The sequence below is a fragment of the Sciurus carolinensis genome, unplaced genomic scaffold (assembly GCF_902686445.1).
Source record: "Sciurus carolinensis unplaced genomic scaffold, mSciCar1.2, whole genome shotgun sequence".
Taxonomy (NCBI): domain Eukaryota; kingdom Metazoa; phylum Chordata; class Mammalia; order Rodentia; family Sciuridae; genus Sciurus; species Sciurus carolinensis.
In genome coordinates, this window is record NW_025920654.1 from 27,965 (window position 1) to 39,244 (window position 11,280).

The following is an 11,280-nucleotide window of genomic DNA, read 5'->3' on the forward strand; positions in this document are numbered from 1 at the left end:
AAGCCTGTGTTTATGCAGGTGCGGAAGAGAGGGGCTGTGGGCAATTTGGAGAAGCCTGTGTCTCCGCCTGTGTCTCTATCTGTCATCCCCCTCTCCAGTTAAAGTAAATTTATGGCTTCTCCAAGAATGTCTAAATGCTGGATTCAAAATAACCAATAAGAAATCTGTTGCTTACTGAGCGCGCGAAACCTGCCCCTTTACCCTATAAAAAACCTGTACCCCAAAGCCCGGTGTGCCAGTTCACCGAAGCTCCGGCTGAGGTTTTACTGAGCACCCGCAGGCGCCTGTGTAATCAATAAACTGCCTCTTGCTTTTGCAGCCAGTGATCACGTGAGTTCTTCCTTGGACAGGGGGTCTGAGGGTCTTTCATTTGGAGGTCCCACCGAGATTTCCCTTCGACACCCCAAGCCCCTGCCCGAGGAATGGCCAAATACTCTGGGAGGTAAGCTAAGCTGGCCAGCAGGGGGTTATTGTCTGTCTTTGTCTGTCTTGTGTAGCTGCTTTGTCTTGTTAGTTCTGAAGCGCAGTGATTGTACTTTGTAGGGGCACGCGTGTTCCATTTGTAGTTTGGGCAGTCTGAGAAGGAGTTGACGAACTCTGACTTCTCTCCTGCTACCCTGGGAGACGTCCTAGGGGTTTAAAATTTGGCCAAGAACTCCCCAGTTCGTTGGCACCTTTGAATACCTTTGGTTTTGAATGCTTTCGGGTTGTGCCGGAAGCGTTTTGAATTTGAATACCTCTGGTTTTGGATACTTTCGGGTCGTGCCGCTGAAAGCGTTTTGAATTTGAATCCCTTTGCTTTTGAATACTTTCGGGTTAGACGAAAGCGCGCAGCGTTCCTCTCTTGTGGTTTCGTCTTTGTCTTGTGTCTTGTTGTGTACTTTTCGTCACCTCCTTTTTTACATCTAGGAACAAAGATGGGGCAATCTATGGTGACCCCTCTGAGTCTCACCCTCGACCATTGGAAGGATGTCCGGAACCGGGCCAACAGCATGACGGTCAAGATCACGAAGAAAAAATGGATAGCACTCTGCACCTCTGATTGGCCAGTCTTCAATGTCGGCTGGCCCAAAGAAGGAACTTTTAACCCTAACCTTATTTCACAGGTTAAATCCCAAGTTTTACTTGTAGGACCCGGAGGACACCCAGATCAAGTTCCGTACATCGTGACCTGGGAAGATCTAGTCTCCGACCCACCTCCGTGGGTCGCCCCTTTCTCCACTCCCCTCCCCTCACCCCCTTCTCCTCTTAGCCGTTCCTGTTCCCCGCCACCTCCTCCGTCTGCGCCCATTGCTCCCATTCCAGCACCATCCACCCAAAGCTCTAGGTTATACCCTATAATAAATAAGTCCAAAACCCCAGCCTCAAGCAGGCCAAAGTCGCAGACAATCCTCCCACCCGAGGAACCCATCCTGTTAGACCTAATGACAGAGGAGCCCCCACCCTATCCACCTCAACCTCACCCGGCTCCAGCTCCCCATTCAGATTCCTCCGGAGAAGAGGAAGAACCACCTGTCGCCAGCGCCCCTCCAAACCCATCCCCCATGATGGGGCGGCTCCGGGGACGACGAGAACCCCCAAATCCGGGAGAAATTTCAAAAGCCTTCCCCTTGCGCCAGACCGGGGGCCCTAATGGTCCATACCAGTACTGGCCATTCTCCACCTCCGATCTTTATAATTGGAAGGCTCATAACCCCTCTTTCTCTAGTGACCCGTTGCCTTAACTTCTCTGATCGAGTCTGTTCTAGTAACCCACCAGCCAACCTGGGATGATTGTCAGCAACTCCTCCAAACTCTTCTCACCTCTGAGGAGAGACAAAAAGTATTACTGGAGGCTCAAAAGAATGTTCCTGGGGACAATGGGCGTCCCACTCAACTCCCCAATCTAATTAATGAAGCTTTTCCCTTGATGCGGCCTGATTGGGATTACAACACTGATGAAGGTAGGAACCGCCTACGTCTCTATCGCCAGTTACTTATAGCGGGTCTCCATGGAGCAGGGCGACGGCCCACTAATTTGGCCCAGGTAAGACAGACTATCCAGCGGACGGAAGAAACCCCGACCGCATTCCTAGAGAGGTTGAACGAGGCTTATCGAAGATTTACTCCCTTCGATCCAGATAGTGAGGAACAGAAGGGCAATGTTTCTATGGCATTCATTTGGCAATCCGCCCCTGACATTAGAAGCAAGTTACAGAGACTGGATAACTTGCAGGACTTCTCCCTAGCAGATTTGTTGAAGGAAGCAGAAAAGATTTACAATAAGAGGGAAACTCCAGAAGAAAAAGAGGAGAGAATTAGGAAAGTGCAGGAGGAAAGGGACTCACGATACCGAGAGGAACTATATAAGAGGGATCAAAAGCGTACTAAAGAAATAAGTAAGGTACTGGCTGCAATAGCTCAGACAAGGCCACCAGAGACTAGGCTAGGGAAAGAAAGGGAGCAAAGCAGGGCCCAAGTGGAACGTGACCAATGTGCCTACTGCAGGGAAAAAGGACACTGGGCTAGGGACTGTCCAAAGAATCCAAAAAGGCTCCCCGACTTAAGAAAGTACCCAAACCGAGCCCCCCAATTGCTGGCATTGGATGACGAAGATTAGGGGTGTCAGGGCCAGGAGCTCCCCCCTGAGCCCCGGGTAACTCTTCAAGTGGGGGAGCACCCGATTACTTTCCTAGTAGACACCGGAGCCCAACATTCGGTGCTAACCCAAACTCCAGGGCCCTTGAGCAACAAGACCACATGGGTCCAAGGAGCCACCGGATGCAAATCTTACCGATGGACTACTAAACGAGAAGTGCATCTTGCCTCAGGTAAAGTCTCCCACTCATTCTTACATGTACCTGATTGTACATACCCGCTACTAGGAAGAGACTTACTGACAAAATTGAAAGCTCAAATTCATTTTGAAAACAGAAAAGCCTCAGTCAGTGGACCAAACGGGGCTCCTTTACATGTACTAACCTGTAAATTGGAAGATGAGTACCGGCTATTTGATATCACCCCACAACCCAATCAGAACATGAACTATTGGGTTACTACTTACCCAGAAGCTTGGGCAGAAACTGGAGAAATAGGGATGGCAATACGCCAGCCCCCTATAGTGATTCCACTTAAGACTACTGCCTCCCCTATTAACATCAAGCAGTACCCCATGTCAATGGAGGCTTACCAGGGCATTAAGCCACACATCCAGCGGCTCTTAAACCAGGGCATTCTAACCCCTTGTCGCTCGCCCTGGAATACCCCCTTACTCCCAGTTAAAAAGCCTGGGACTAAAGATTATCAGCCAGTTCAGGACTTAAGAGAAGTAAATAAAAGGGTAGAAGATATTCACCCCACGGTGCCTAATCCCTACAACCTCCTGAGCACCCTGCCTCCCACTCCCACTTGGTATACAGTATTGGATTTAAAGGACGCTTTCTTCTGCCTAAGGTTAAGCCCCCAAAGCCAGGCCCTCTTTGCATTTGAATGGAGGGATCCTGAGGAGGGGCTCTCCGGGCAGCTGACCTGGACCAGACTACCGCAGGGATTTAAAAATAGCCCGACACTCTTTGACGAGGCTTTACACCAGGACTTGGCTGAATTCCGGGTAAGACACCCCTCCTTAATAATGCTCCAATATGTGGATGACATCTTATTAGCAGCCACTTCCAAAGAGGAATGCCTGGAAGGAACGAAAGCGTTACTGCAAACCCTAGGGCAACTAGGGTACCGGGCATCAGCCAAAAAGGCACAAATTTGTCAAACCAAAGTTACTTACCTTGGCTATGAGTTGCGTGATGGCCAAAGGTGGCTAACCTCAGCCAGGAAAGAGACTATTTCAAGCATCCCAGTCCCCAAGAACCCTAAGCAGCTGCGGGAATTTCTGGGGACTGCAGGATTTTGCAGACTGTGGATTCCTGGGTTCACAGAAATCGCAGCCCCTTTGTATCCACTGACAAAACAAAACAACCCATTTACTTGGACTGAGGAACATCAGATGGCATTTGATCAAATTAAATTAGCCCTCCTGTCTGCCCCTGCCTTGGGTCTGCCAGATGTCACCAAACCTTTTGATCTGTTTATAGACGAGAAACAAGGCTATGCTAAAGGAGTCCTAACCCAAAAATTAGGACCTTGGAGGCGTCCTATAGCCTACTTGTCCAAGAAATTGGATCCTGTAGCATCCAGATGGCCCCCCTGCCTTCGGATGGTGGCAGCTGTCGCCATCCTGATTAAAGATGCCACCAAATTGACTCTGGGACAGTCACTAACTTTACTAACACCCCATACCATTGAAACCATTATTCGCCAACCCCCCGACTGCTGGATTTCTAATGCCCGGCTCACCCACTACCAATCTCTGCTGCTGGACACAGATCGAATCCAATTCGGCCCTGTTGTCACCTTAAACCCAGCAACACTCCTGCCCCTTCCAGGAGGACCCACCCCCCATAACTGCCAGCAGATTCTTGCAGAAACCCAAGGAACCCGACCAGATCTCACAGATCAACCCATGAAGGATGCAGAGCTGGTGTGGTACACGGATGGAAGCAGTTATCTGCTTAATGGGGAACGACGGGCGGGAGCAGCCATCACCACTGAGTCAGAGGTAATTTGGGCAAGTGCATTACTGGGAGGGACTTCAGCTCAGCGGGCAGAATTAATAGCCTTAACACAGGCATTAAAACTAGCTGAAGGAAAGAAACTCAATGTGTATACAGACAGTAGGTATGCCTTCGCCACCGCTCACATTCATGGAGAAATTTATCGACGGCGAGGATTACTAACTTCAGACGGAAAGGAGATCAGAAATAAAACTGAAATTTTAGCCTTACTAAAGGCCTTGTTCTTGCCAAAGAAGCTAAGCATAATACACTGTCCCGGCCACCAGAAGGGGGATCACCCAGAGGCAAAAGGGAACAGGCTGGCCGATGAGACTGCAAGGAATGCGGCTCTAGGGCCACAACTCCTAGTAACCACCCTATTGCCACAAAAGGTTAAAAAGTCGCCTGAGGATTTCGATGAGCATTGGGTCTATGAGGACCCAGATTTGGACGTTGTGCAACACCTAGAGGCCACCTATAACCCGGCTGAAGGCACATGGGAATACCAGGGAAAAACTGTAATGCCTATCAAACACACCAAGGAACTAATAAGGTCCTTGCACAGACTTACTCATTTGGGAGCCAAAAAGATGAGAACCCTCCTGGATCGTGGAGAAGGGAATCTATACCTGCCCCACAGAGACTCAATCATCAGGCAAGTCATAAGAAATTGTCAAGCTTGTGCTCATGTTAATGCAGGTAAAATAAAATTTGGGATTGGAACCCGGGCCAGAGGGCACAAGCCTGGAACCAGTTGGGAAGTCGACTTCACAGAAATCAAGCCTGGTATGTATGGATACAGGTATCTTTTAGTTTTTGTGGACACTTTTTCAGGATGGGTAGAAGCATACCCCACTCGACATGAGACTGCTAAAGTCGTAGCAAAGAAGCTATTGGAAGAAATCTTTCCAAGATATGGGGTACCTGGGGCTATTGGTTCAGATAACGGGCCTGCCTTCACCTCCCAGGTAAGTCAGCTAGTGGCAAGTACATTGGGGATTAATTGGAAGTTACATTGTGCCTACCGACCCCAAAGTTCAGGGCAGGTAGAAAGAATGAATAGAACTATCAAGGAGACTTTAACTAAATTAACGCTTGAAACTGGCACTAGAGACTGGGTGCAACTCCTACCATTAGCTTTGTACAGGGCCAGGAACACCCCTGGCCCTCAAGGACTAACCCCCTTTGAAATTCTGTATGGTGCCCCACCACCCGCTGTCAATTTCTATGAAACTGAGATTTCTGCTCTGTTCACCCCCACCCTGCAGACTCATTTACGTGCATTGCAGTTAGTCCAAAATGAAGTCTGGAAGCCCCTAGCGGCAGCCTACAAGGAACAACTGGAGAAACCAACAGTGCCACACTCCTTCAAGATAGGAGACACCGTTTGGGTCCGGAGACATCAGAACAAAAACCTCGAACCTCGCTGGAAAGGACCATACACCGTCTTACTGACCACCCCCACCGCCATCAAGGTAGACGGCATCGCAGCCTGGATCCACGCAGCCCACGCGAAAGCGGCACCTCCACCAGACTCCATCTCTACACCCCAAGAATCAGCATGGAAATTACAACGCACTCGAAATCCCCTAAAGATAAGACTTGCTCGCGTTTGATTGTCCTTATTGTTTGTTTTCCTTTCATAGTAACCAGTCACAGTCCCCATACCCCTATGCGACTAACTTGGCAAGTTTACTCTCAAACTGGAGAAATAGTTTGGACTACTACTGCAGTCCATACCCCAGGAGCGTGGTGGCCTGATCTAACTCCGGATTTTTGTCAACTAGTTGCGGGCCTAGACTGGTGGGATATACCCGACCAGCAACCCAACCAACTCAGTTCTAATACGGCCCCTAAGATTCAACAGGACATCGCTCCAGGGTGCTCAACCCCGGTCGCCAGGTGCCGGTTGGCCCAATCTGATTTCTATGTATGCCCCCGAGACGGCAGGGACAGGTCCCTAGCACATAAATGTGGAGGAGATAAAGAATATTTTTGTGCCAAATGGGGGTGTGAAACCACTGGGGATGCATACTGGGCACCAACTTCCTCATGGGATCTAATACGAGTGACAAAAAATTTCTCTACCCCCCAAGATCACCCCAGTTTTTCCGACGATGACCCCTTCCCCTGTGCCGAGTCAAGCTTCCGATTCTCCTCAAGCCTCTCACTTCCCCTTAAAATCCAGTTCACCTCCCAGGGTAAAACAATGCTCGAACCCTGGATTACCGGGAGAACATGGGGGCTTAGGTGGCACTTACCAGGGACCGATAAAGGAGTAACCTTTACAGTCAAATTAAAACAACTCCCAAAAGTAAATCTTCCCATAGGGCCAAATCTTGTACTGGGGGATCAGAAAGCTCTCTCACCGCCCAGAATACCACCCGAGGTAACCCCAGCCCCAGTAACATTGACTACCTCAGTGGTCTCAATTTTGTCTCCCACAATCCCTGGGACCGGAGATCGGTTATTCAGTCTAGTCCAAGGAGCCTATCAAGCCCTCAACACCACCTATCCAAATAAAACCCTAGACTGTTGGTTATGTCTAACCTCTGGCCCACCTTATTATGAAGGAATTGCCACTACAACTGGTTGGATGAATAGCAGTGCCCCTAATAGCAAGTGTTCCTCCCTACCTCGCTCTAAACTTACAATCCCTGAAGTCAGTGGGCAAGGCCTATGTATAGGCAAGGTACCTAGGTCACATCACTCCCTTTGCAATCAGACCCTCACAGCTCAGGGCGGCCATCAATATATCTGGGGACCTAATGGGACCTACTGGGCATGTAACACAGGACTGACCCCTTGTGTATCCACTGCCATTCTAAATGTCACAACTGATTTCTGTGTATTAGTCCAGCTATGGCCTAGGATATCCTACCTACAATCAGAGTATATTCTGGGTCATCTGGAAGGCCAAAAGAGGTACCCCCGGGAACCCATAAGCCTGACCCTAGCTCTATTATTAGGAGTAGGAGGAATTGCTGCGGGAATCGGTACAGGAACAGCTGCAATAGTACAGGGAAATCAATACTCATATCTACAGGCCGCCATGAATGAGGACCTAGCTGCTATGGCAAAATCCATTACAGCCCTAGAAAAATCTCTTACCGCCCTTTCTGAAGTTGTGTTGCAAAATTGAAGGGGATTAGACCTACTGTTCCTACAGGAAGGTGGCCTTTGTGTGGCCCTAAAGGAACAATGTTGTTTCTATGCTGACCATACAGGAGTAGTCAGGGAGACCATGGAAAAGGTAACAGAAAGATTAGCTAAACGACAGAAAGAATTTGAGGCACAACGAGGATGGTTTGAACAATGGTTTAGTAAGTCACCATGGTTGACTACCTTGCTATCTACTATAGCTGGCCCTCTAATAATTTTAATACTAATTTTCACCCTCGGGCCCTGCATCCTGAACAGATTAGTACAGTTTATGAAGGACCGACTTTCAACAATCCAGACTATGGTCCTTACTCAACAGTACCAAATAATTAAACAAACTGATGAATGCTCTCCATAACTGGGGCGGAGTGAACAAATGGATATATGATTCTATCCATGATAAAGGAAAAGACGGGAATGAAAAGACCCCTGCACCACCCGCTCAGGCCTATTTTTAAAAAGAAAAGAGAAAACTATCAGGGCATGTTAAAGGTGTTTATCTAAAGATTGAGCTAAGAAAGAGCAGGATAATTGGGAAAGTCAGAGGATGCCTAAACTAACCAGAGCTGATAAGCAGGAACTATAAAACTGTCCTGTAAAACTTCAGATACCAGATTCCTGACCAAGGACAGAGTAAATAGGATGAGATAACGAAGGACTGTAAATGGCAAAGTAAAATTATGGCTTGTGAAGCATGGCATCTTAAGTTCTGAGCCGCTCTATCCTTAACAAGGTTCCTTCTCGGGTCAGCTCCCCTAGCCTTCACAGATAAGGTGAAAGAAGTCTGAGTTTATACATTCTTTACCATTTTTTACAACCCGTGCTGCGGGCAATTAGGGAAAGCCTGTGTTTATGCAGGTGCGGAAGAGAGGGGCTGCAGGCAATTTGGGGAAGCCTGTGTCTCCGCCTGTGTCTCTATCTTTCATCCCCCTCTCCAGTTAAAGTAAATTTATGGCTTCTCCAAGAATGTCTAAATGCTGGATTCAAAATAACCAATAAGAAATCTGTTGCTTACTGAGCGCGCGAAACCTGCCCCTTTACCCTATAAAAAACCTGTACCCCAAAGCCCGGTGTGCCAGTTCACCGAAGCTCCGGCTGAGGTTTTACTGAGCACCCGCAGGCGCCTGTGTAATCAATAAACTGCCTCTTGCTTTTGCAGCCAGTGATCACGTGAGTTCTTCCTTGGACAGGGGGTCTGAGGGTCTTTCAATGTACATTAGAAGTGCTTATTTCTTCCCACTGTGTAGATTCCTCATTCCTATGCTGATAATTTTTGTAAAAAAAATGACCAGTAGAATTGAGGTTTTCAGTCTCTTTTCTGTCCCCACATTTCAAGGAGCAAAACCCATTGCTATTAAATAGAGCAATTCAATAATTCTCACAGGGAGGGAAATGGGTGTTTGAAGTAACCTCCTGCTGTCAACAGTGTTTTTCAATATGTACTCACCTTTAACATGGCACTTGTAGAAACTCAGCATATTCTTCACTTGTTCTAAAGTTAAACTGGAAATGCATCTCCAGCTTATTAATACAATTTGATGACTGTTATGCATAAATTATATGCTAGAAACAAAGCCAGGTAGAACTCTCTTGTTACACTTCCTACTGCTTACAAAGTACACTGAATCATAGGAGAAACTATTACAAGTTGTAATTTATCTTATGTATGTACATTTTTAGTGTTCATGTGCTTTTGCTTTAATAGCTATCTGAATAGTAATTTGCTTAGGCTGTGAAAAAGTGAAGTATTTTCTTAGAACAATGAAATATCAGAAAAATGATCACCTTTTATCTGGAAAGCAGAATTAAAGAAGTTTTTATAATATATTAAAATATAAAGTTCTTTGTATGCTTTAGCTATTATTTCTGATTTTATGCAACTTTTAAAATTTTAAAATATTCAAAATAAGGTGCAACTCATTCTAGATTTTGAACTCTTAAAAGCGGGGATCATGTCTATCTGTCTTCACTGTATGCTCAGCACCTAACATTCTGCTTTGTAAATGTTAAATAAATGAGTTTTGTTCTGTTCTCTGAATAATTTTCACTGGAGAGCATGTGAATAAGCTAGTGATTACATCTATTGTTAATCTTGTGTTCAACACATACAAATGCAAGCAAATTTTTTCTAAAAATACCATTTAAAAATTCATTAATTATAGTAATTACTATTCAGGTGTGATCATTAAATCCTTAAGGTTGGAAATTATTAAAATGGGTATTGCAGTATGCTTTACTGTTTGCATTAGAATCTGATAGTTCACTAATATAACTGCCTTTTGTGTGAATTCTTCACTGTCTTGTATGGGTGAAATTCAGTGGTGCTGTTTATATTAGAGGCTGAATATTCAAATTCAACTTCATAATTACAGTATAATAATTAAATTATGTTTTTCTTTATAGATAATTTTATTCTTAATTGGCAAATAATTTTATATATTTATTGTGTATAATGACATTTCAATACATGTATTTATGTGTGCTGAACAGATGAGAGTAACTGGCATATCTATCACCTTAATTATTCATATATTTCTTTGTGTTGGGAACATTCATAATCCCCTCCACTAGCTGAAATATACAGTTAATTATTCCCAACCTGTTATTCTTTAAAAAAAACAGATTTTTAGCATATTCTAAAGTCATTAAATTTTATTCTCTGAAGAGTGGTTCTTTGTAATCTTAAGTTTTTTGTGTATCTTTACAAGTCATTCCTTACACTTTATAGTAATTTTCATCTTTAAAATGATTAATTCATTTTATATTATATTCAGTATATTTATGTAATCTACTTTTTCACTTGCATAATCTTTAAAAATCAAACTCCATTGTTTTTTTCATTATCACCACTAGACCAATGTGTACTTCATGTTAAGGGCATTTTTATATTCACTTAACATACACAAATGAGTAAGAAAATTTCCCTAATACTGAGAAGAAAAGGTTTTCTAGGTCACAGTCATGTCTTCACATGTACTCTCAATGTTACAGACAATGACTTTATATATTTTTTTCATGGATATTCATTGTTTTGTTTATACTGATTTATGTGTGTTTTCAAAATAGTGTTATTTTCTCTCAGTAAAAGTTGACCCAAAATTTAAAATTCAAGTTGGATGTGCAGTAGTTCCATGTTTGTAAACTAAAATGTCTGAATTCCACAGATAGGTATAAGAAAATAATGTCTTTTTATCTTAGTTTTGTTAACCTTGTAAACCTCACTTTATATAAAGTGAGAAATTATGGGAATCAGATTGTCATGTACCAGAGAGTGGGTTTTTGTCCTCATTACCCATAATGAAGTAAAAAATCTTCATTTGTTTCTGGAAAGTGTTGTATCTTGTAGTTTTGCTTCATTATTCTGAACAGCTTTTGGTAGTAGAAAGCAAGAACTTAGTAAATAATTAGTTATATACAAGACAGTACATGGGTATGTATTATATGATGGTTCTAAAGCTTCATTTCCCCAATTTAATGTTTTTCATGAAAAACATCATATACATAAAGAAAAAGGTAAGAAAAAAAGGACTTC

The 11,280-nt window shown here is 44.5% G+C and overlaps 1 protein-coding gene across 1 annotated transcript; it reads left to right on the top strand.

Annotated features, from left to right (window-relative positions):
* The first annotated feature begins 917 nt into the window (after nucleotides 1–917).
* Nucleotides 918–6,202, top strand: LOC124975872 (uncharacterized). The gene is given in 2 exon segments (XM_047538364.1): nucleotides 918–1,713; nucleotides 1,716–6,202. Coding segments are annotated over 2 exon segments (5,283 nt in total).
* The last annotated feature ends 5,078 nt before the right edge of the window (nucleotides 6,203–11,280 follow it).